The sequence below is a fragment of the Corvus kubaryi genome, unplaced genomic scaffold (genome assembly GCF_017639235.1).
Source record: "Corvus kubaryi isolate FWS band 111438036 unplaced genomic scaffold, C.kubaryi_AGA036_p1.0 37385, whole genome shotgun sequence".
Lineage (NCBI taxonomy): Eukaryota > Metazoa > Chordata > Aves > Passeriformes > Corvidae > Corvus > Corvus kubaryi.
In genome coordinates this window covers 28,205,709-28,231,864 of record NW_024581127.1, presented here as the reverse complement: position 1 = coordinate 28,231,864, position 26,156 = coordinate 28,205,709, and the positions used below count along the sequence as shown (strand labels likewise).

At 38.1% G+C, this 26,156-nt stretch overlaps 1 protein-coding gene across 2 annotated transcripts in view; it reads left to right on the top strand.

Moving 5' to 3' along the window:
- ADCY8 (adenylate cyclase 8) overlaps window positions 1-25,507 on the top strand; it is a 121,902-nt gene extending 96,395 nt beyond the window's left edge. For both annotated transcript variants that reach the window (XM_042035911.1, XM_042035910.1), the window contains 9 exons: window positions 1,082-1,283; window positions 3,709-3,798; window positions 5,135-5,307; window positions 8,132-8,213; window positions 12,584-12,742; window positions 16,408-16,554; window positions 21,021-21,113; window positions 23,338-23,452; window positions 24,929-25,507. In XM_042035911.1, the coding sequence (XP_041891845.1) occupies window positions 1,082-1,283; window positions 3,709-3,798; window positions 5,135-5,307; window positions 8,132-8,213; window positions 12,584-12,742; window positions 16,408-16,554; window positions 21,021-21,113; window positions 23,338-23,452; window positions 24,929-25,416 (1,549 nt within the window). In that variant the 3' untranslated portion in view covers window positions 25,417-25,507. The remainder of the gene's footprint in view (window positions 1-1,081; window positions 1,284-3,708; window positions 3,799-5,134; window positions 5,308-8,131; window positions 8,214-12,583; window positions 12,743-16,407; window positions 16,555-21,020; window positions 21,114-23,337; window positions 23,453-24,928) is intronic.
- The last annotated feature ends 649 nt before the right edge of the window (window positions 25,508-26,156 follow it).

The following is a 26,156-nucleotide window of genomic DNA, read 5'->3' as shown; positions in this document are numbered from 1 at the left end:
GAGGAGGGGAGAGGTTAAAGAAGCAGTGGAGTTACTTTTATTTTGCATGGGTATGATCTTTGGGAAAAGAGACAAAGAAAGTCAATGACTGGCACAAATGGGGACCCAAAAAACTTGACTTGTGAAGTAAAGTAGTATTTCACTCCTCAGTGAAATAAACCAATTTGCTGCATTTTCCAACCACATAGGTTACTTGATTGACTTCAGGTCCCATGTTTAAGCAAGAAAAAGGAATAAATTTAAACAATATAATATTAAAATTAGGCTAAAAGAAATTATGGGTTTTAATGGTATGGTCAAAGAAATTGAACTACTTATTCTGTGTATGCACTTATCAATATTTGACTAAAGATCACATTTGCAAGAACAAAGTTTATGGGGTACACCAGACAAATTTTCATTTAAACATTTAGATTATGGAACACTTTTTCATATGTTTTATTTTAAAAGACTTCCATGAAAACAGTAGGTCAGTTCTTTTGCTTTTTTAGAAACCGATTATTAGCTGCAGTTGTCCCACTAATAACAAAAATGAGGGGTATCTTGCATTTCTGTAGTTATTTTATCCTGACTTACTCCAGGAAACAGGCTGCATTATTGTACTCACTTTAGAGTCTATAAGCCTCAGTATAATATGAGTTTGACACCTGTGAGATGATGCATACAAAACAATACTCTACTAAACACCTCCAAACCAGTCTGAGTGGGAACCAATTCATATACACATGGCATCAGGATCCTACAGGTTCAACAGAATTGCTCTAAAAACACCTTAAGGGATGACTGAGTCACAAAAGAAGAGACACTCCTGCCATTTGGACTCTACATAGACAAATAGAGGCACTGGAAATTATTTATTTCCCTGGCTTTTTTCAGTTTCCCAGCAAGGAACCATGGGAAGCAACGACAGAACTATGGGACAGGGGCAAAACTTTGCTCTTTCTGGGCTTTTATCTAAGACTGACTGTCTCAGATTTATGACAACCGAATTTCCTAGCCTTACCTGTTTACACATTTTATTTTTGTTAGCTGTGGCATTGTACTGAGATTTAATGCTGGATTCTCTCTTTTTTTTCCCCAGAGTGATACCAATGGTCATTCAGTTTTCTATCCTGATTATGCTGCACTCCACTCTTGTGCTGATCACTACGGCAGAGGATTACAAATGTTTACCCTTAATGCTCCGGAAAACTTGCTGCTGGATTAATGAGACCTACCTGGCAAGGAATGTCATTATATTTGCATCCATTCTCATTAATTTTCTTGGAGCCATCATCAATATTGTAAGCTTATAGGGAACCAAGGAACATTACACAGGAAAAGATGATTTATGAGTTATTAAGCTTGCTACAGGACTTGCTAAGTGTGTCTATAAGCCAGCTGTGATTTAGATAACATAAAAAAGGCAAAGCATCACAGCTTCAGGAAATTCAATCCATTGCTTAATCTATGTATTTCTAAAATATCTAATTATTTCTCCCTTATGAGTATCATCTATTTTTAAGACCTTTTTTTTACTTTCTGCTCGACATATCCACCCTTTGAAGACCATTTGTAATTTTCTGACTTGCTGAAATACTTTCTTAAAGACTGTCAATCCTAAAAATGCTTATGGATATTAAATTCTTCCTCTCAAATTCTCAGATCATCTTACAGTTATATTATTATTTAGATTACGAAGAAAAATTTAAAAATTACTAAAATAATAATTTTTAAAACTCCAGGAGAACCCTGATTATCCTGATGTATTCAGCAACATGAGAGAGCTTTGCATAATTTAGGCAGATTATAATGTCAGACAACCTGACAGGTGCTGAAGCCTGAGCCAAGAATGTGGTAAATGTCTCACTGATAGATCAAAAGTATCACTGATAGGAGAGTAAGTCAGAGAAAGAAAAATGCAGCCACTCATTTCTATCATTACAGAAAAATATACAGTAAATGTCTGGAGTTCCATTGGGCTGAAAACTTCCTGAAGAAAAGGACAGTGGTGCATTACAATATAAAACACTAAGCAGTGTTTTAGAATTTAGAGGTTTTAAAATCATGTCTAACTAATACCTTTCAGGAAAGATTTTGGTAGAATTAGTCTTGATCTTGAAACAAGCTATCCATGCCCAATTTGTTATCTCCTCTGACTTCTTCTGCATTGTTTTGTTAAGATTGTGTCTTCTGCAATCTTCTGGGTTGGCTAATCCAAAAACAATCAAAAGAAAATTATTACTTTTTGCTGTCACACCAGTGGTTTTCAATAAAGCAGTAAACCGTTATATGTATTGTCATATATTTAGATGGACAATGACTTGAGTCACTGAGCCCTGGCCTCTATAGGAAATCACAACATTCATATAATCTCGTTATTTTGTATGTCAAAGTTCTCCCATAAAAATAGTTTGTTCCAGAGGGACCTGCATGCATTTAAGAACAGCTAATGTATCTCAGCCTTGCAGCTTTATGTGTCCACTGAGTTCAAATGCAGCCAGTTTGAGGGGTCTAAGACTCAGATGCTTTCTAAGAAAAGCCATAAAGCTTTGGTTTCACCAGCAGGACAAGTGAGTCTTATGAGTCTTAAGTGCATTCTTATTTTTATAAATTTAAGTTTCTGATCCTGAAAGTCTTTTAAAAAAACACTGTACTTTTTCTTATGAGATTCTGCCCTGCAGAGAGGTGCTGTACACCTCATAAACTTTCAGAAGGTACCATTAATTGTCTGGTGTCACAGAAGATTGCACAGCCAGCCAGGTAATACAACTGCACTGCAGAGATGGCTGAATTGCTGAAAGAACAAGCAAAAGAGTCCCAAGTTCAAAATTAATTAGAATTTAATGATAATAAATTGGGCTTCATTAAACAAATTCTCTAACTCTGTTGGAAAAAAAGACCTGTAACTAGCTTGTACACATCAGGTTGATGAAATGACCTATTATAAAAAATCAGAGTAAATTAATATATATAACAGGAGACTCAATCTACTTGAAGTGTCAAAATATGAAACAATTAATGATTCTTTTCCTGCATTCTAAGACCATAATATATTGCAACTCGACACTGCTTTTTTCTTTATATCTAATACTCTTGGTTGGAAATACCATTAAAATGAATGCAGGTCATAACAGCAAAAGGCAATATTACATTATCAGAACTACTGTTTCAAGAATGAATTTTCATTCCCTTCCATTCTAAGCACCACACTTGCTGTTCTGGGACCACATTATGTTTTGGTACAACCAGTTCTGTGTGATGTCATGGAAATTAAGGATAGATGTCCCATACCCAGAAGGATAACACCATCCATAGCAGATGAAAACAGCTTGCAGAAAGGGCACATATGCAATCTGATTTTATGCTCCCAGTTAAATAATTTTCTCTATATTTTTTAGCAAAATCTAAGCATTTCGAGAGGTAATTCTTAAGAGTCCAACATCAGTCCTCTGGAAATCCCGGAGGAGCTCATCTTTCCGCTCTGACAAGAGAGCATAGGGAGGCTGTTAAGATGCTGAATGTCTGCAGCACAAATAGCTCCCCTTTTTGGATTCAATCTCCACAGTATGTCTTCTTACTGTCCATTTATTCAGTCCTTGGTGCCAGCTGGGAAGCTGGCAAGGAGAGCAGCAGGTCAGCCAGTCCCACCCCTGAACCCAGCCAAGCAGACAAGCAATTAGTCACCAGTGCACAATATAGCCCTGATTTTGTTTTATTTCTTCACAGCTATGGTGTGATTTTGACAAACCAATAGCCCTGAAGAACCAGACCTTCAATTCCTCTGCTTCTTTTACGGACATCTGTTCCTGTCCTGAGGTATTTCTGAGGGTACTTTTGAATCTGAAGTGTGGATCCACAAAGGTTATATGGAAACCACTACCGTGGAGTCAGAGGCTCAACACTGTGAAGAAGGGAACATTTCCATCTAACCACAGGCTGATAGAAAAAGCAGAGGCTGGTTACAGAAGGAATTAACCTTACGATCTAATGGGGCATTGCAATCTAGATTGAACTTTTGAACTTTGTATAGAGTCTTTATGCTGAAAACACATCCAGCAATGATTCAATGAACCTAGCGCAATAAAACATATTACCTAATTTGTATGAATCTAATGGAGAGCAAAATTTCTCACATGGCAAAACCAGCAGTCAGATTGGTTATTTTACGTTTGCTTTTGGAGAAAAAAAAGATAGAAATCCTCTCTAAGATGAGCAAGCAGGCAACAAAATCAGTGTGTTGGTCATGTGTAGATAAGAGAAGTATGTTGCTTAGAAAGTCATATGGCAGTGTCATGATACTGCCAGCAGTATGCTCTAAACAGCAGGGATGCAGACTTTCCTACAGAGAAGCTATACTAAAGAAAAACTGTACTCAGAAAAATGAATACGATCACTCCTAAAGCTGTGTGATCAGAGTTAATTTAAACTACATTTGGACTGTGGGTGTTGATGTTGCTATTTTAAATCTGAAGAGCTCATGACCGTGATTGTCTCTCTCTATCCAGTATCAGCTGCATGGATTGCATTTGGCAGATGACTAATCATTGAGAAAAATGAGACAATGAAGAGATTAGAAAATGAGATACGAATAAAACTTCCAGGCATCACATTTAAAGAGAGTAATGTAACCAAGCTAGACCAGCAATATTAAAAATTAAAAAAAAAAAAAAAAAAAAAAAAAAAAAATGCCCAAACCTGTGGCTTTATCCTTTCTTCAATAGCATGGGAAAAATTAAAGCAGAAAAATTATTCTTCCATCCTGATTAATGTGAGTCTTGTGGAAATTCAGAATCCAAAGGAATATAAATTCTTTTCTCCCAGTTAACTTTTTATTAGCAAACTACGGCGTGCAGCATCTCTTCCTTTCCTCCTTTAATTACAGAGGATGCCATTTCCCTCATAATGCAAGGAAAATGCCATAAAGACACAGAAAAAGATTTCTGTTGATGTGGAGGTGCCATGAAAAATAGAGAATTTGTAATTTCACATTCTATTTTAGCAAAATGCTTATTTTCAAAGTGCCCTGGACCCTAAGAGGACTTAGCTGAGCACTGAAATCCAAAGCAATCTTTCTATACTCCTGGTCACTTGATTATTTACATAGATGCTTATCTCTGATCCCCAAAATTAACCAGTGCTGTTTTCTGTTCAGTATTTTGTCTTCACTGGTGTGCTGGCAATGGTGACTTGTGCAGTTTTTCTTCGTCTCAACTCTGTCCTGAAGCTGGCAGTACTTCTCATCATGATTGCAATCTACTCTCTGCTGACTGAGACCATTTATGCTTCCCTTTTTCTGCAATATGACAACTTTAACCACAATGGAGAGTAAGTGTTCACAGCCCCCTTCAGAAACTGCTTTTTCTTAAGGTGATGGTTCAAGTCTTGCCAGAGGATAAGTGTATTGGATAGCACCACAGTTAAATATGGAGTGATATTTGCTACAGGCAATGACTAATTAAAAGTTATTTATAATGTGTTTCTTTCTCAAGCCTTTTTATTAAAGTGTTCATTTTGTGAGGACGTTTAAATATTGGGCAGGGTTTGTTTTTTATGTCTCCTATAGTCTATCAATGTTGACTAAAAATATGCATTGCAATGCACATACCTTGAATGTTTCTATTCTTGAAAGCTCCAGAGATATCCATCGAAAAATTCCCCCCAATTTAAGAAAACAGGAGTAGACAATTGATTTTTTAGAATAAAATCCAAATAAATAATGTGAAGTTGTGAAATATATAAGAAACACGGGAGTGATCCTGTTTTTTAGGAGAGTGTTTGAAGGACACACTCCTCCTCCTGCATCTCCCAGGCTTCCTTCCCAGCAAGAGGAACTGAAGAGAAGGACAGAAGAGCCACACTAATTTGCAGAGTCAGAGATGCTATGAGTGTTGCAAAAACTGAATCTAGAGGAGCAGTAAATTAGCTCATTCAGGAAAACACCTCTTCAGTCTTTAAATCTTGACCAATGTGGCATTGCAGTTGCTTGTGCTTGTAAGTGCATGCCAGATGAAGATGTTCAGAGTCAGAGAAAAGCATGGATTTGAAGTACAATTAATTCTCACAACAGCCACTCCTTACACATAGCAAGGCTCTGCATGCATATCTTTCCTTACTCGCTCCCTACAGTAGCAAGGTACCAGAGATTTGGGGTGTAATTCCTTTTTCTAATACTAGTTACCATCCTACAGATGTATCATATATTCAGAGCAGACCCCAAGAAATCTGATAAATGGCAATAAGCAATACTTTGGCTAAGTAACTAGAAGTAGAAATCATGATAATTGTCACTAACCAGGCATAGCAAAGATTCTCTTTTGTGTGACAATTTTGAAGAATCCAGAGTAGCCTCTATTCCCCATGTCAGTGAAACTCTTTTGTGACTGTTATCACAGAAAAGCAAGAAAGAAACAGGAATAATCTCTGGAGTAGCCAATAGCCCAGGACATAGGGAAATCAGCTGAGATGCTCCTCTCTCACGACAAGGGTATGAACTTGAGCTCTGATATTAAGGAGAATAAAGTTCAAGACTGTGTACCCTGAATTTTTTTTTGGTTTCTCGCTATATAAACCAGCTGAATAAAAGGGTTTGCAACTCCCTACAAAACTCATCCAGCTATGGTGGCTATACCTACAACACCACAATATGCAATAACAGATGAGTTCATAACTAAGACCTTTAAGGCTCTTGCCTTTAGCCAGTGTACAAGGGGTCCTTTTGGAATGCATTCTTTTGAAGGTTGTATTTCAGGCAACTTCAAAATAGGAAACATCTTAATTCCAGCATATTTGCAGATGACAAGGATGCTTCCTGCTTGCTCTTGCTCTGTATTGATGACTCAGCCCATAGCAGCATATTTCCAGCACAGTAAATTCATCAAGACCACAAAGTCAGTTCAGTTATCTCTCTCACAAGAAAGTTTCCTTTTGGTTTAGTCTCCAGCAAGTTCTGCTCTTTCTTTCTCCAATTTCTATGTCATGGGAGTCCTTCTCTGACAAATATCATCCAATACTTCTTTAAAAATTACTACAGAAAACAGATCGAGTGTCTGGACTTTGCTTTGTTCTTAGATCTCAAGGTAGACTAAAGATTGTCCCAAAATCTCTTCCAACTTCTGGTCTTCATTTACTCATTTATTATTTTTTTTTCAAATTTTCAAGGTTTTATCATCACATAACAACTTCCTTTTCTCATCTCCCTTAAACAAAATAATTGACAAGTATACCTGTTCAATTCATCTCCAAATTTAATTTTTTCTCTCTTTTGTTTTACTATAAGTTTGGCTCTATCAGTTCCCCAATTTCTTTTGTCTTCTCCCTGGGAAATATGTTTTTTAAAAAAACCCTGGCATACAAAGATACTTTCATCAGTTTTTATTCATCTTTTCACATAACAGTAATTTCTTCATATTTGAAACCCTGTTACTGCTTTGAACCCCTTTCACCTTATTTTGTCACATTTTCTTCACGCTCCATACAGAGCACCTCAGTGATTTCATACAGCCAGTACCTGCTTGGCTCATCTTTGCTTCCTGTGTTCTGCAAGGGTTTCCTTTACCTCCCTTGTCACAGGCCTCTCTGGTCTCCACTTTGTAGCTCAGTAAAGCCAGTCCTAGATACTGTTTGCCATTTTTTTGATCTTCTTTTAATCCACACTTCGTTCCTGTCATCTCCAAACCCTTCTCACAATATGGGAATGTTTAATTTCAGCTCCTGCCTTGGAGTTCATCCTTTATCTCTAGCCTTATTCACTGGGCTTTTACTTTCACAGCCTGGAAGTTTCCCTTTGTCAGCTCTCCCTCAACCTTTCCCCCTCAAGATGCCACCGCCTGCACTCCACAGGGGCTGTTTACCAAGCTCCCAGGAAGAGACTGACTGACACACAGCTTGCATATCACGCTTGAAAGTGAAAGCTCCTCACCTCCTGTGTACCTCCTGTAGGCTACAATTTAGTTACTTAAGATGTGTCACCAAACAGGGAGCTCTCCAATTACACTCCTGTTCTCTTAACTAATTACTGCTAAATTACGTTTTCAAATACAGGGGATATTTTAAAGCACAACAAAATCTACCACTTATGAAATGAAATTTCTGAACAATTACAATATTGACAAATCAATAACTGTATTTTACTTTGGATTTTTTTTTCCAGCACAGACTTCCTGGGCACAAAAGAGGCATCTTTACTACTCATGGCAATGTTCCTTTTAGCTGTGTTTTATCATGGTCAACAGGTAAACATTTTCTTCAACCTTTCCCTTTGTCCTTGCAATTAGAAGATGTGACAACAATTACTTTTAAAATACCAACTGCCTTTTTACCCTCTTGAGCATATGACCTTTCACAATTTAATAAACCATATGCAGAACCTGATTAAAGAAAGCCCACATCTGACACTGCCTAGCACTCTTAAAGAACATGTGCAACATTCTATTCAGTAATACTCAAATTATATTGCATTTTTGAATTGAAGGAACAAACCAGATGCCATTATTTTAGACACATGTGCAGTTCTGAAGGGACCTGACAGCTCCAGTGTACTTGAGTAGTCAAACCCAAAATAAAGAAAGGGAATAAATACCAGTAAAAAATGAAACTACAGAGAAATAGCTTATTATGTTTATAGAGAAAAAACAACAGGCTCAAAGAAATGAGGAAAATTTGGGTTAACCACCAGTACTAACTCATCTGTGTCATGGACCACTTACAAGAATCCTTTCACATGGACCTAGATCTTAACCAGGATTTAGTGGCCTCAGACCTTTAGGATTGATATCCTCAATGAGGAATTGAGCAACTGGGTGTCTCAGGAATACATACACAATGCACAGGGAGAGAGAACTGTGAAAATTTTAGATTTAAAATAACAAATGCATTGAATAAAAACCATCAAAAGCAGGGTGTTTTCTCCACAGCATTTCTGGTTCTCAAGCTCTGGGTGGCAAACATGCTGATTTCTGATCACAAAAAGCAAGGGGGCTGCTCTATTAAAGCAAGTACCAAGCACAGTTGCCTTTAGACTTTGTTGACTTGCCTAAAGGTTTTACCCTCAAGACCATTAGGCTGAGGAATACCAGCATTTCTCAATCCTCCCACACTGAGGCAGTAAGAGAGGAATGATGCTGTGATGAGTAGGACAGTGTTATACACTCTAACTTTCTAAGCTTTCCCAGAAGTTACAGCCTCCATTCCTTCCACAGGAGAGCAAAAAGAAGCCAACACCTAAATATTCTATTAATTTTCCTGCTGTTTATCTTCTTTTTGAGGGAATGAAGTATGAGTGAGTAGAGGAAGCAAGGGATGAAATGCATTTTGCACAATGTGCAGGTTTAAATTTGATGGAAAGCAATGCACTGCGACATATCTTTATCAAAATATACTTTAGGAAAAATATGGAACAAATAAGAACTGAACAACCCAAATTTGTGATAAGCCTTACAGTATTCCCAATGATTATTAACATATGTCAAGATAAAAATCTTAGGCTTGGGAATCAGCCAAGGTACTAAGAAAAACAACACCGGAGGAGTTTAGGGAGAGCAAGAACTAGGCAGAAGCCAGGCAATGCTCTTCAGGATCCCAATCCTGAGTGTAAATGTCTGTCTTCTACAAAAGCCTGATCTGGGGTGTTTAAGAGTACTTTCCAGCCCAGCAGCCTGTAAGCTGAGCACAAGTTGTTTTCCATTTTATTAACCTTTCTTGTTCCATAAAACAGGGTGGCTGCACTAAAACAGCCTTTGGAAATGGTCCCTGAGATGTGCTAACTCCTGCCTGTTCTCCCAAATGACCCATAATCTCTGTCAATTTAACAGCATCCAACAGTGGTGTCCAGGAACATTTCATTGTATTGCTTAATTTCTTATTATAAAGTTAACCTAAAGATCTCTATATGGTTGCCAACTTAATATATATATGAAAGTTTCATTCAGAGCACATTAAAAAAAAAACTCTTCAACAGTAAGAATTGAAGAGTACATTCAGTCCAATAAAGCTGTCCTGCAGCACATCTTCCCATCTCACAACCTGCAAAAGTATTCTGAAGTGGAATAGTTTAAAACCTGCCTCATTCTAGGTGGATTGAGTGAAAGATATTCTTTTTGTAAGATTAAATGTATGGACCTTCAATTTCTGAATAATTAACTATTGTTCTTTATGCATTGTGATTTAAAGTTAATCCCAGATTTTGCACCCAGAATTTAAAATTAAATTTGAGAAAAAGGTGTGTGACACCATCTTATTAGATTTAATTTAATTGCATGTGGCAATTGTCTGCAGAGTGGCTGGGTTCTGCAGCATGTAGAGGACATAATGTTCACTCTCTGTGTAATACATCTCTCTTTTCTTCACTAGCTATTGGAATTCGAGGCGTTTCCTAAAGCTACATATCAGGGCAGGAGAATATGGACATTTTGGGATTTATGTCCAGGAATATTTCTTTAGACAATCAAACAACAAACCTAAAACTCAACCCTATAATTTTTTTTAGTTTTAGCAAATAAAAGAACTTAGCAAAGCATCTTCTTAATATTTTCTATTTTCAAACCTCATATGTAGCACTCCTTTATTTCTGAGCTGACAGTGTGATCTTGGTAGTCCACTGATGATGAAAGAAAAGTATTTCATGCTAAAATGTGATCATAAATAACCAGAATGATGTTATCTAAAATGTAAAGATTAGCTGCTGCTATTCTGAGCAAGGCTTAGAGATGTGACATTTCCCTGTAGAGCAGCATAAAAAATCAGCTTTGAAAAACTGTACCACCATTTTTTTGCAAAGCTCTTATTGTAGTAGTATTAAATGTCTTGAAGCATCAAAGAACTCAAAATCCAGCAGCAGCTCCTATTTGAAGTTAATCTTTAAAATACCTTTAGAAGTCCTTGCAAATTTATAGTTAATGTTTTCTTCTCAGTTAGTTGATAGAGATAAAAGTCAATTATCTGGTATGGGCTCTGTCTTCTAGCACAAAAGGAAGGGCAAAGGAAGCTGAAAAATGGTGAAAAAGTTGTTTAAAATACTTTTTCCTGGCAGGTTTTTTTGTTGCCATTAATTCAGGGAATTAATGGTCACAGACAGAAGATGAACATATTAGTAGAAAAGAGATTGTTTATAAAGATGTGAACAGAGGGCAAGTAAAGCACTGCCATGTTGCATACAGACTTTGGAAGTTTATACCAAACCATGGTCACTTTCAGCTTTTAGGAAGGAAAGCTCCCTAGAGCCAACATAAAAGGTCTCTTGCAAAGTGCTTTGCTTTTTTTTCTCCTGAGGAGTCTGCCATTCATGACTGCTGCTTACTAAAACTGTGACCAAGATGAGTCACTAAACAATGCCTGAACCCCCTCAGTCATTCCCACCCACTGCAGGCTGCCCCTTTATTTCAGTTTGGTATATGAATTATATTTCAAAAAATTCCTTAATCCCAGCACCTTTTGGTAAACCATTTGATATCTCTCAAAATTGTAAAATTTATTTGTTTTCTGATATAATACATTTCTCTGCTGGGTGTTATTATCTCTGGTTGGAGCATCTCAGACCTCACAAATATATTTTCTCTTTCAGTTTACTGACTATATATACATTTCCATCATTTTCAATAATGCTGTAGCTTAATAAGTCACCCCTTGAGCAAGCTACAGTATCAGCTGCCTCAAAATCTGCTTAAAACACTGCTTCAGTGTAATGCACACAATCTCTGGCAGTGTTGGGCCTGTCCATGTGCTGACACACATGTGCCTCTCAGGCAAGCCGCACGATGCTTCAACATGTTCCCTGCTTCAGCTAGCAGACAGTTGCCATTCATGTTTAAATGAATATGAATTTATATATATAAACAATGCATATATATGTATGCATGTATAAGCTCAGCTGTGCACAGCTTTTGTTCTGCACACACACTGCACTGGAAATCACTTAACTTCAGTTTTTAGCTGAGGGTAGCAGGCACTGAGATTTTGCATGTGCTAAACTGCAATTGTAGACTCTGATGCCAAAATCAGGGACAGAGTATTCTAGGGGATGACAAATAGCATGTTTTCCACTATTTTTTAGAAGACTAAATTTGCAAATAAGTGCATGTTCCAACAGTATATCATTTTGGTGCCACAGATTTGGAAGTCGTCTTTGGGAGTACATTGGGCTGTTATATAGAGTTTGCTCAAAGATGTTCATACTTGAGAAGGACGTCCCTGCCAAGAGTTTGGAGTGACTCTTATGCTATTTTCTCATTTAATTTGAAAACACTTATGAAAAGGGGAACACATTTATTTCATATCAATACCTGCCAATACCTTATCTCCTGTCTGACTCCATTACCTGACTAATAACGAGGTGTTTAAAGGGAAAATAATTTGGTGACAGTTTATATCCAACGACCAAAGCAGCAATATGAAAAATATTATTTTGCCCAAGATTAGTCTGAAAATGTCACTGTACATAAGGCAAAGAAATAATCTCTTTTCTGGCAAAAAAATCAAATTGTTTCAGAGATCTTCAGCAGCACTGAAGGTGGTTACATGGCAGGAGCAGTCTGCCAGGATAGCAATACAATCTCTACTCATCTTGTCAGGTTTTATTTTTGCCTCTTTTTCCTTTCTGAAACTACAGCTTGAATACACAGCAAGGCTGGATTTTCTGTGGCGTGTTCAAGCAAAAGAAGAAATCAATGAAATGAAGGAGCTAAGGGAGCACAATGAAAACATGCTAAGGAATATTTTACCCAGTCATGTTGCCCGTCACTTCCTGGAAAAGGATCGGGATAATGAAGTATGTGTCAGTTTTCTGATATTTTTGTCTAATTAGTAAAAGAAAAGTAGATCTGGCAGGAAATTGTTGAAGCTTGGTTCTTGATAGGGTTCATTGCACAAATACTGCCAATATATCTGGTATCTGATCAACACTGAAAATCATGTTTTAAAGTAAAGGTTCTAGGACCACATCTGGAGTGATGTTTCCATGTTCAGACTCACCAGTAGGAGACACGCATAGAGCAAGTCTAGCAGAAAGTCACCAAAATGACTGGGAGATAGGGGGTACATAGTGTGTGAGGAAAGGCTGAGAGACGTGGGATCATACAACTTTAAGAAGAAAAGGCTGAAATATTTCATTGTTATCTTCAAGTACCTAATGAGTATTTATAAAGAAGACATTATTAGGGGTCTGGAGGATCTCTCTCATGAGAAGAGACTTGGGAAGAAAAGACTGAGAAGGGATCACATTAATGCATTTAAATATCTCCAAGGCAGGTACCAATAGGATGGTTCCAGGCTCTTTTCAGGGGTGCCCAGGAACAGGACAAGGATCAATGGCCATAAATTAAAATACAAAATGTTCCACCTCAACATGAGGAAGAACTTCTTTACATTGAGGGTGGCAGAGTCCTGGAACAGGCTGCTCACAGAGGTCATGGAGTCTTCCTCTCTGGAGACATTCAAACCCCACCTGGAGGCATTCCTGTGTCGCCAGCTCTAGGTGACCCTGCCTGGGCAGGGGGGTTGGCCTGGATAACCTCCAGAGGTCCCTTCCAACCACAGCAATTCTGTGATTCTGTGAAGGCAGAGCTGGGCTCAAACCTCAACTGAAAAAGGCTGTGAAAGATTTGATCTAATTGGTCCTGCTTTGAAAGCAAACTGTATTAAATTACATTCAGAAGTCTGTTCCAACCTATGAGCCTATGAAAATGTAGTATTCATAAAAACTATATGTGAATTTAACAGAACGTCTGTTCAAGATTATGATAACCCAGTGTTGCAGAAGTATTATTAGAGCCTTGACAGTGACTGTGGCAGGAACAAGCTGCAACAGACCTAAGGCTCTCCTATCTTCAGACACAAGAGAATATTTTTTCCATTTCATATTGCCCCTGAATTGCCTGTTTGTGGCAGATAACAAAACACCCATTTCAGAGACATAGTTTGTGGCTATGTTCCTAAAAAGTGTTTGCAATATACAAAGAAAAACATGATAATGGAGTCTCTGAATAGTCCTAAAACAGAGTTTGAAGAGGGATAAAGGAAAGTCCAGAATTTGCTTCTGAAAGCAGCAGTAAGTCACTTACTCCTTTTTTTGAAACAAAGTAAATGCATATTATGATATGTATATAATGATGTGTACAATGTATATAATGTATGATGAAACTGCAGTTTTCTCATGTAATGTTGGAATTATCTTTTATAATGGGAAGGAACATTGCAAGATTCACATTGCAGTCCTATTCATCTTGCAACATTCACTGACATATCTATTCATTATGCAGCAAAAAGGAAGCAAGGCTACAATTTTCTGTTGTACATTTTGGAAATGGATGTAGCCAGATGAATTAGACTGCACAATGAGGAATCATTGTGTTCTGATTACAAGTAGCACCTAGGGAAGGATGACACAGTGAGAAGCTACAAGAGAAGGCACTTTAGAAATCACTCTTGAGAAATTTTACACTCTGTGGGTATGAAAGTGCCATAGAAAGCCTGCTATGCATGTGAGAAAATGTGGGTGTGAAAGCAACCAGGTTAAAATGTTTCATTGCAAATGTAGCAGACCTCGATACCAGCCAAGAGTGTGTTCTGGCACATCAGCATTATGGATTTTCAGGGAATAATTTTCCCCGTTTACACTCTCATTCACGTACAGTCACATGTATAATAATCTTCAGAAGCAAGCAGATGCCCCATGGATCACTGCTGATGCTTCAATAATTTGCCACTGAATTAAATTCCATCACCCCTGCTTTTCGTAAGGCAATTTCCAGAGTAACTATACTTGGGGATGATTTATGCATGAGCTGCCAGACAGTAAGATCTACCAGATTTCAATGCAATCAATCCTGCAGTTCATGTCTGGCCATTAAGTTAATTTCTCCGGTCTCAAAAAAATGAATTTCCAAATGTGTGCTGTAGCAGTTTCTCATGGATGTATTATTTCTGTCCTGATGCATCTTACCAAAAATAGAAAAATGGAGCAACTGAAGGCTCAGTCAGTTTTTTTCTATCTTCATGATCCAAGGAAAGAGTATGGCTGTGTGTTTGTGCTGCTAGCACACACTGTCAAATCTTTCATAAGCATCCACAAACTAATGTGTGTATTAGCTTTTCCATATACATGAAAGTGTTCTTAGAGTATGGCTTCCATAAGCCTGAAGATGTTCTTCAGTGAAAGAAAGGGTTAGGGCAGGAAGGGAATCAGTTGTGTTTTGTCAATCAAAGTATTGCAGTGGCTTCGGAAACCAGAAGAATTTCCCCACTTTTACTGTAAGACACATTGCTAAAGAGCCTGCATAAGTAGAAGCATTAGCAGCATATCAAAGAGCAGAGCAGGGGTTCAGGATGCTTTTCTAAGGAGAAGCAGGATGAAGAAAGAAGGGCCTGAAGTGTTCATGTCAAGTGTATGGCAACCAGTAGTAATTCTTTTTATCATGAAACCAAAACACTAAAATTTCTTAAAACCACTAACAAAAACATTGAGAAAAAAGTACTTCAGGTCATAATGACATAAGAAATGTTCATAAACAGAAATGGAAGTGTCCACCATTAGGTAAAACTACAGAAACTGAAGCTAGGGGAAAAAAAAAAAAATCAAAGGAGAATGCCTATGATGGTGGTATATTAGCCAAAAGAAAAGCATACCAGGAGTTGTGGCACTCCCTGGGATTTTTAAAGTTGAAATTAGTTTTGTTCTTAAAAATTAGCTTTAGTTCAAAGAACTGTCCACATTTTCACATATGCAGTGGCACAAGCCCCTCCATAAATAAACCTGTTATTCAGTACCAGAGTGAATTATATGAATAACACAAGTGGGAGCGTATTCTAGGGCATACTTTATCCTAATAGCCTCCTGTGACTGATCCCTTATAAGCTGCTTTCTGTCCTCCCCAGAAACTCTTACCACCCCCACTTCTGTTTCTCCCTCCTTTCGAACCCTAAGAGCAAGAACATCTCCCAGAGCCAGGAAACCAAAGAGCTCCACAGCCACCTTAGGAGAACCAGAGTTTACCAGAGAGTAAGGGTTTTCTGAAAACTTGTGAATAAACAAATTTGTAAAGAGCTGCAGTAGTGTGAAGTACAAATTATCCACCAGAAAATGTGATAACTGGTATTCATACTTGGCAATGAACCCTACATTTCTTTAACTCATTCCCCCAAGAAATCAAAAGGAAAATTTCTATTTCACTTTTGCTGGTGTAGCTCCTTGACCTGAGAAGCAGAAAGAGCAGGCTTTCAAAGAATGGCAAAACCCTGCATAAAATCTGCAGTAAAAACTTTAAGACCCATCAGCCTCCTCCTGTTGAACCTGGCTAACCTTTAGTATACTAACGCCAACATCAGATATTAAGGTATTATGCATGGAAAAAGTAAGAAAACTATTCTAATTGCTGCCAATTACATTTTCTCCCCTATGTTGCCACATCAATTCATTTTTCCTCCTTGTTTTTTTAGGAATTATACTCTCAGTCCTATGATGCTGTTGGTGTGATGTTTGCTTCTATTCCTGGATTTGCTGACTTTTATTCCCAGACTGAGATGAATAACCAAGGAGTAGAATGTCTGCGCTTGCTGAATGAAATCATTGCAGACTTTGATGAGGTAATACCAGCTACTAGAGAAAACCTCAAAACATTTAAACTATCAGTTTCCAAATGGCAAATATATCATCCTAAATTATCAAAATCAGTAATTATTTTGCTTCCAATAGTTCTCTGATTTTTTTCTTTTTTGCTCATATTACAATTGTCTGGTTTGCTTTCTTACCCTTCATCTTGTCTGAATGGTCTAATGAGACAGAGACTGAAAGCAATACTCAAGTATAAACATCCATAAAAGCACAAATCTGAACCTGTGTATTTGAAAGTAGAAAATGCTTTAGTTCTGTAGAAGAAAGAAGTATGAATGTATCTGCAACTGTTCTGGAAAATAGTGCTCTAAATACAAACAGATAAAGGTGTTGCTTTGAAGGTGTTGGTTGAATGGACTCAATGAATGTTAAAGGATAAAACAGTGGCCAGTTAAATGTGAAGCACACAGCTCAGAAGCAAATATTGGATAGAGAACAAAAGGTGGTGGTGACATATTAACTGAGGAGACTTGTCTGGTTAGGGATTTTATAGAGAGATAAATGAAGTTCAGCTGCCTGTTTTACTGAGGAATTCAGAGGTGAAAGGATATTTTTTTTTTTAATGGAAAGGACACAGGAAGGAAAAAGAATTTATTTAGGTATTCTGTCCAGTTAATTTCAGAAAAGGAGCTGAGGAGGGTACAAGATAAAAAGGAGAAGAAAAGGCAGATCCCCAATGTAGCTATTGCTAGGTAGAGGCAAAGAAAACCTAGTAAGCAAAGAGAAAGTCAGGAGAAATTGGATATTCTGCTAAGTAGTTTGTAAGGAAGCTTTGGCAGGTGGTATCATGTTCTGCAATGAGCCCAGGAGGAACTAAGAAAGGAGACAAAGCACAGACCAAAGAAGAGCTTTAAAAAAAACTTCAAAACGAGAAAGGATGAAAAAGTACTGTCAAAGTTACCTAGCAGAGAGAATTTTAACGTATATACTGCAGACAGTTTTCAGGAGTGTGCAGCCCTCCTGAGCTCTCTGAGTGGTAGAAATAGAACTGGAACCATCTCTATTTATCAACGAGATTGGATCTATTCACCAGACTGCAATAGTCCAGATAGAAAAAGGAAGGGGAAAATATGGTATCATTGGCCTGTGACTTTCATCCTGGGCACCTGCATGGGGAATCAGTGGTTGCTCATAAAGGCTGGACCAGGGCTAAGTTTATTGACACTGAAATTGAGAGTTTATCCATATAATTGGTGAGATACTAAAACGATGAGTGAGAAATAGAAGAATTCTCAGGGAATGGTTCCCTGTGCATTTTAACAGAGAACAAAATTATTCCCTCATGAGAAGAACTCTGTCACTTGCTAAGCTCCTGCACTGCTTTCTCTATGGGTATAAAGGCTTGCTTCTTACCTCTGAGATCTAGCACAGCAGTCAGGAGGATTCTTGATTAATAGTTCTGTTTTTATTTCCAGATGTGATTAAAATGATTATCACTCAAATTAATTCATAAAAATAGTCTTTGCACTAAGATATTTTGTCATGCACATTCATGTAATCTTCACAACAAAATTCCTTTGCTGCTGTGGCAATTACTGAAGACAAGGGTTTAATCAAAGCGCTAACACAATATTACTTTCAGGCCCCTAACACCTGCTCTTAATTAATTAAGGACCTAATTAGGGACTGTATCATGTCCCAGACATGTTTAGTTGAAGAAAAGATACGTTCTTGGTGCAGGTAGCAAATGAAATTATGTGATGCCCTGCTGACTGCTAACCTACTTGCAGCATGGTCATGTCATTAGCTTACTCTGTCTAAGCAATCTGAAAGGTGATATGCCAGACAGAACAACTGAAAGGTGTAATCCTATCCACGGAAAAGGAACCAGAAATCATTCCAGGTGCAATGTTTCAGGGCTAGCAATGTTTCCATGTAACTATTGACTGACACTATACAATGTCACTGTTCCTTTTTTTTCCACTATGTTCCTTGCCAAGATTTCCTGCTGTTCCAACACAGCCCTGAGAGCAAAATGCAGATGGGCAGCTTGAGAGCAGAACAGCTCTGTTATCCATGGGGAAACTGTGCTTCTCAGCATCAAGTGAACACCTCTGGAAAGACATCCTAATGCAGAAATCTTAACACAGGAGTGTAAGACATAGGCACCTGATGCCATTTGATATATCCTAGGTGATTTGGGATACCCACACAGGATGCCATTTCAAGGGAAGAGTGCTCTAGATCACACTAAACATGTGTTTAGACAACTGAATTGGGTTCCTAAGCTCAGGTCAGATTCTACACTGACTATTTCCTCTTTTCCTTACAGAGATATTAATATATAATAGAAATATATAATATTAGGGGTGATGTGTCCACAAGGCCAAAATTATGTTTCTGAATGGAATCTGTGGTAAAAATACAAATTGACCTGGTTTGGAAATGTGATAGGTACACAAAAAGGAAATCTGGATTATTTCTTCTTTTTAGAGGGTTTTCCTTGTTAATGCAACATAGCAAGGTTATAGTCTGGATCTGTTACTTTTCTTTCCATGTAATAGATCTAGGGAGACTTTAATTACTTTGCAGCTGTGTGCCATGTCCTGCAATATTCTTTTTTGTACTATTTCGTACATGTGATCCCAGGGTCTGACCTCCACACAACCTTGGCTGTGCATGAATTGCAGCATCAAGCCATTAGTTGCTTTTTAGATACAAACCACATTCTAATGTCCCTGGACTATCATGTTAAATTAGCAGCTTTTTTAAAATGTTTTAGCAAACAGCAGCTGATTTAGGACTGAGTTGGAATATCTTTCCCCAATATCAAAATCCATCATCCTGTCATACTGTGAAGAAAGTAATTAGTAAATAAACCATTATTTGAAGAAGGAAAGAAGCTATTGAACAGGCCAGATAAAGCAGGGGAAATAAAGAAACAAACAGGAGATTTGGAACAATAATGAATGAGGAAAAAACCCATAACTTGGGATCACTTTTCTAAATTATGTCAAAGCCAATAATTTCTTTCCTTCCTAAAGAGTAATTTTAGATACTTATTATAAATTTTAAATTAGTGTGCTGTTTGCTGCTGCTTCTAGCAACCATCTGGAAATGAAAATATGGACTGTTTTCAAGCAAGACCATTTTCTCCCCTTGCCCACACACATGGTGCTCTCAGACTGCTCACAGAGGCAGAGCTACAGGAAATGATCTTTTTCCTTAAGAGAGCAGTTGGGAGAGCTGCCCCTGTAAGAGGGAAAGGTACACAATGGGCCATTCTGGCAGTTTGAGGAAAAATGAGAAGCAGGTCAAGTCTTTGGACTTTCCTGACCTGAACAGGAGCCATTAACCATATGGCTTTGTATTCCCTACGTGCAAGGCTGTGCAGCCTCCCATTAGAGACAGATGGTGCGATATCTGCACACCAACAGCAAAGCTTCCAAGGCCCCGGCGCCCCGGCTGACGTGCGCTGTGGTTACTGCAGTGGCAGAGGATATTTCATGTTATGCATTTGGCATGTTTCTGCCTTTGAATGAAATAATCCCTCTAGTGGACAGGAAATTCCAACCCACAAAATGGAAAAAGAATGCACAACAGTGTAGAAAAAGAAAGGGGAAAATATTTTGTTACATTTTTGCATGACCACAGAAAGACTTTTCTCCATTTAAACCCCAACTAAATTGAGCCTTTAGAATTGAAAGTTTGAAATTCCTTTTCATGGTGAAGTGCTTTTTTCCCCCCATGACTTTCTAACCATATTAATACCTAAATTTATTAGATACCATACAGCTTATAACAAAGTTTCACAGGGTATTTGGCATTAACACCAGCAACAAACATTTTAAAAGCCTGTGACAAGGTGATTAATACCCATATCCCACACTCTGTTGTCACTGATAGAATCCTGAACTCTGCTTAGGTCTTTCAAGGAATGTAAGGCTCTGTTTTCTATTTCATGGAAAGTCCTAAGTTAAACCATAAATACGGTATTGGAATAGGGACTAAACTTTCACTCCCACTTAATTCAGTGCTTTAGTCACTAGACTAAATTTATTCTTCCTCTTTCAGATTCTCAATCTGACAAGTTCTTTATACCTACTTAACACCCAGAGCTATAGCAAATCCCAAATAGATACAGGGATTTACCATTTCCCATTGGTTCTTGGAATTTTTTGTAGAACAGGAAAATACATAACAAAGGTATTGAATGAATGACCCAATGGACACGCTGGTGTCCAGTCTGAGAGTAAGCAGACGGAAGCAGGGGATATACAAGGACTTGGTCTCTTACAGAATTTCTCTGAAGGCATCTACCTCCATCCATTGACTGTGTAAGATCACAGAATTATAGAATGATTTGGGTTGGAAGATTATCTTGCTCTGACTGACTGGAAGATACCACAAGTGTAAAGATACATTCTCACATCTGTGGAATCATTTTGCATTAGGAATTACAGAAGTAACAGTATTTTTCTTTTTGCATATGTATTAGTTGCTAGGTGAAGAGAGATTTCAAGATATTGAAAAAATTAAAACAATTGGCAGCACATACATGGCCGTGTCAGGATTATCACCTGAAAAACAGGTAAGAGAACAGTTTTCTTTAAGAAGAAATTCTTGTGATTATTCTGGCCATTCATATAGGAAATATAAGTGTTATCTTTATGTTGTTCATAAAACTGGTTTTGCTAAAATAAAATAGACATTTGGGGCTTCTGGCAGACAGCAGTTGCACTTCTTGATGAATTGAAATGCCATCTTGTGCTTGGAACAAGAACCATATGGATTCTTTCCTCAAATTTAGGTTTATAGGAGAAAAAAAAATTCCTTTCAATCACACCAATGTGAATCTAGACCAGGTCTATCTATATCTTCAGACATACTCTAAAGTCACCACAGTAACTCAGACAGGAACATGACTGACAACCTCCAGTAACCAAAGAGAGAGGATGTATTAACTGTCAGCGTACTTATGCAAGCGAAATGCTGCATTTTTACTCTTTTTTGATACTGCATATCTACAGACAGCATGATAACTAGACATCAAAAAGAAAGCAGACCATCAGTTCAACTGAAGAACAAGCAAAACAAGCTGAGGGGATAAAGAGACACAGAGGACACATGCACAGTCACAGCCATAAACCTCATATAAGTCAGACGAGAGAAATCCATTCATAATTCCACCCTAGAATTTCCCTGGAAACAGGGTGTCCAAAGTAGTTAGATGAGGCTCTAAAATACATCCAACGAGAAGTCATCTGTTGCTGAAATCTGGTTTTTTTGGCAAGTGGTGCCTGTCCCCAGGAAGAGCAGCACAAAAGGGGTGTGCTGCCCCTGATCAGTCACAGGCTGGGAATCAGATTTGCCCACGTTGATCACAACTGAAAAGCAGAAGTCAGATTATCTTGAGCTTTATAAACCAGAAAATGTCCATTGTTTGTTTAGAATACATTATAAAACACATGGAGTGTAACTAGCTGAGCATCTCCCGCCCACAGAGTAACAAGTGATGCTGACAGCTAGAAATCCACAAAACTAGACATGCATGGGATTTTTGATTGTCAAAATGCTTCTATGTAGAGATGAGCAAAGAAGGACTGAACACCAGGGAGATAGTTGGTTACAGCTACACAGCTCCTAATCACTTCGTTTGACTCCTGATGGGGGCAAAAACTCAAAGGGAGAAAAGCTTCACTGCATTTCCAAGACTGATTAACTCATCTCTTTTCTTGAACTATAATAACTTAATGGAATTTTAATGGATGTTTAAAATATACTTGTCATACGTACATGTCTGTCACCTTGTCAGCACCTAAGAGATGGAGGCTGCTGAGGGAGGTTGGCATGCTGGGAACAGAGTGAGTTAAGGACAAGGACCAAGCATGGTGTGAACAGAACAGGCTGATGCCAAGGAGATGTTCATGTTCAGTATTAAACACACAGGATGATGAAAACTGCAAAGGGATGGACTGCATGACCCAGGGGGAGATTTACTTTGTCTTCAGAAATGGAAATTTGAAGAAAGAATTACCTTGCTTCAGAACAGAGGAGAAGATGTCATACAATCACTGGGCCAAAGTCCCAGTTGTTCCTTACTCCACTACCTCTCTTTAGAGTCCCTGCCCCATCATCTGTTCTGTTGGTGTTCTGGGAAGAATAAAACCTACTACTAGTCCCCATCTGTATATCAGCTGCTTTGTAGGAATGGAAATGGAAGGGAAGGAGCAGGGAGTGACTTGCCTGCCCTAAGCAAATGCAATTAATGAGCTACAGAAGAGCCTTCTCTCTCTCCCTTAACCAGTCCCAGATTGCCTGGCTTGCTCTGTTGTTCCTGTCATCATTACATCTCTAAGAGCACTTGAATTGGTGCTGTTCCTGGGTGACAGTTTCAGCACAGGAGAATTACACATCCTTCACCTCTTTCTCTTCTCTACTTCTTGCTTACGTGGGTCATCCCCTGTTCTCACTAGATTTTGACCCTTGCTTCTGAGCAATTTCAGTCCTCTCTATACTTTCTTTCTCAGCCTTAGACATGCTTCACACGCCTTGTTAATTCTCATGATTGCCTGTCAGACTGTTGACAGAAAGTTACTTTCTTTGGCACTTTACACTAAAGTGGTCTCTATCCAGTTATACAAGTGTAACATCATGGGAAGCATTACCATTAATAGCAATGTACCCCTCTTGCATCTAGAATGCTGAGGCTGTTATAGATTCCAAATTCAAATACTTGGCACCTGGTAGGGATGGGTGGTAGCTGGGCAAATGCAAAACTTTATTAACAGATTGGCGTATAACTTTTTCCTCAGCAATGTGAAGACAAATGGGGACATTTGTGTGCCCTGGCTGACTTCTCCATAGCTCTGAATGAAAGCATACAGGAGATCAACAAGCATTCATTCAACAACTTTGAACTCCGTATTGGTAAGCATGGTTCAAACATGAGAGTTAAGATGGGTTTTTGTCTGCAAGGATCTGACTCCACTAAGTGCACTCTGGGAACATTGCAAGGACGTGCACAATTTAGTAGTGTCCAAATACTGTATCCGCTGTTTTCAAATTGACTTTGTCCCAGGCAAAGTCAGAAATATGATATACTCCATTTGAAGAATATAGGCCCTGATTTGAGGATTGCAGGAGTTCAAATTGTGAATGGGGAACATAATTCATTTATTGTCTTTAGCAAGTCTGGTACTAAGAACCCATATATATAACACAGAAAGTGAACAGGACCGCCTAGATCCAACCCCAAGACTGATACACACAAAGTCTCTAATTAATCTCCCTGTATAAGATTCTTCTTCAGTAAAAGGGCAAAAGTAGTTTCTCCTAAACCCTGTGAGTAATACTTCAGTTTTGCACAAAAATTGAGTTCCATCTGTGACCTGACTAGGGCCGGCAGCTCTGAATTGCTGTGATGGATAAGCTATTATTCTGGGTGGAATATCCTGCATCTCTGGTGGGATGGGACATGAAGAAATGGCCTGAATATATAGCACATAGCAGGAGTAAATTTGATGACTTCTCATGCTGAGTGGATCACTGGCCAAACAAAAAAAAACCACCTGGAAGAGACATGTCTTTTATAGAAAACCCTGCCATAGAAAAGATGAAGTATATTCATCAGTCACAGCATGGAAGGTCACAGCATCACTATCTGTTCTGCACTTCCTAACAGTTTTGAAAGCAAAACACCTAGTTCCCAAGATTTCTCAGGGAACAGGAATCCACATTTAGTAAGTGTGGATCACATGCAAAGATTTCATAGATCATGAATGCAAGAGTATTTGATAATATTTCTATCACCATTTTAAAAAAATCTTTAAAAAAAGAAAAAAAAAAAAACCTAAAATCCTTTTCCAAAAGATATCTTACACTCTACCAAATGTATTCTTAAATCACTGTTACAGAAAAAAAAATAGCTATTGCTTTTCTTTTTATGCAACAATCTTACAAAATGCAGTCTTTCAATCACTTCACAGAGTGCTTTAATATTTTCACTTCATGGAATATACGAATGAAATTTCTTGACTGCATAGCACTAAAAAGGTCACCTTCAACAAGTGTAGTTCCAGAAATCTTTCCTACTAGCTAAGAATAAGTTTTCAGGAGCTTTGGCAATAGTATGCAGAATACAGATGACACATAAATATTGTGATTCCACTGACATGGATGTCCCATAATAAACACTGTTGAGATCACTTTTCAAGTTTTCTAGCTTTTCCAGATTTTGTTTTTGCTTAATTTCTTTATATATACACCTCTTTCTTAAGCTTAGAGATAAGTGTATCTGAACCAGGCTTCATCTGGTTCTTAAGAGCAAATATGAGTTTTAGTCATTATTGTATAACAGTTTAACTTCTTTTTTTTTCCTTTTTTTTTCTTTTTTTTTTTAATTAGGGATTAGCCATGGCTCTGTCGTAGCAGGAGTTATTGGTGCTAAGAAACCCCAGTACGATATCTGGGGCAAAACAGTGAATTTAGCAAGTCGAATGGACAGCACAGGTGTTAGTGACAGAATACAAGTGCCTGAAGAAACGTATCTGATCCTGAAGGACCGGGGATTTGCCTTCGACTACCGGGGAGAGATTTATGTCAAAGGTATCAGTGAACAGGAAGGAAAAATCAAAACGTATTTTCTTCTAGGAAGAGTTCAACCAAATCCTCTAATCTTACAACCAAGAAAACTGACTGGACAGTATTCATTAGCAGCTGTTGTATTAGGACTTGTACAGTCTCTTAACAGGCAAAAACAGAAACAAATTCTTAATGAGAACAATAACTCTGGAATCATAAAAGGACATTACAACCGGAGGACTTTGCTCACTCCTGGTGGATCTGAGGCAGCAGCCCAGGCAGAGGGGGCTGACAAAACTGAATTGCCATAATCAACATTGTTTGTGGGGTTGTTTTTTGTATTTCTTTTATATATAAAAATAAATATACAAATAAAAAGGGTTTAATTTTTTTTAGAAGGAATGTGTTTGTTTGGTTTTTTTTTTTTACTAGTGTGATATTTTAATGAGATTCAAATTCCTATATCTTAACAAATGGTGCCAGCATCTCGCCCCAACCAGCTGTGGTTAACCTCTAAATGTCCAGACACAGTAGGTATAGGCCACCACTCTGCTGTGTCATCTACCCATAGAAAGGGGCAAGAATAAACCCCTGATTGGAGGGATTTAGAACATGAATTGTATAGGGAGTTAATGATGGCAAAAGGAAGGAGTACTGTCCACATTTTTTCTGATGAAAGCAAAGCAGAAGGAAATTAAGTTCTTCTCACTTTTAATTGTCTTCAAGTAGATTTATACAATCTAAGGTAGCTGCCCTGTCCCCATAACCACAGGGAAAATCTAGACAAAACAGCCAAAAGGTTTTAAGGTGTGTCATCTGCGCAGATATGAGGATCTGAAAGACAGAAGAGACGAATCTTATCTTAAGCTCAGCGATTCCATTGAGTTCATTCTTAAATTAGACTAAGGTGTCCTTCTCACAGGTGGTGACTACACTGTAGATATACTGTGTCTTGGTGTCCACCTGACCTCTTGCACCCCAGGCAGGAGGTCAAGGCTCTCCTGTGGGCACAATGACATCAGAATTGTTTGGAGGGCTTAAACACACTGTG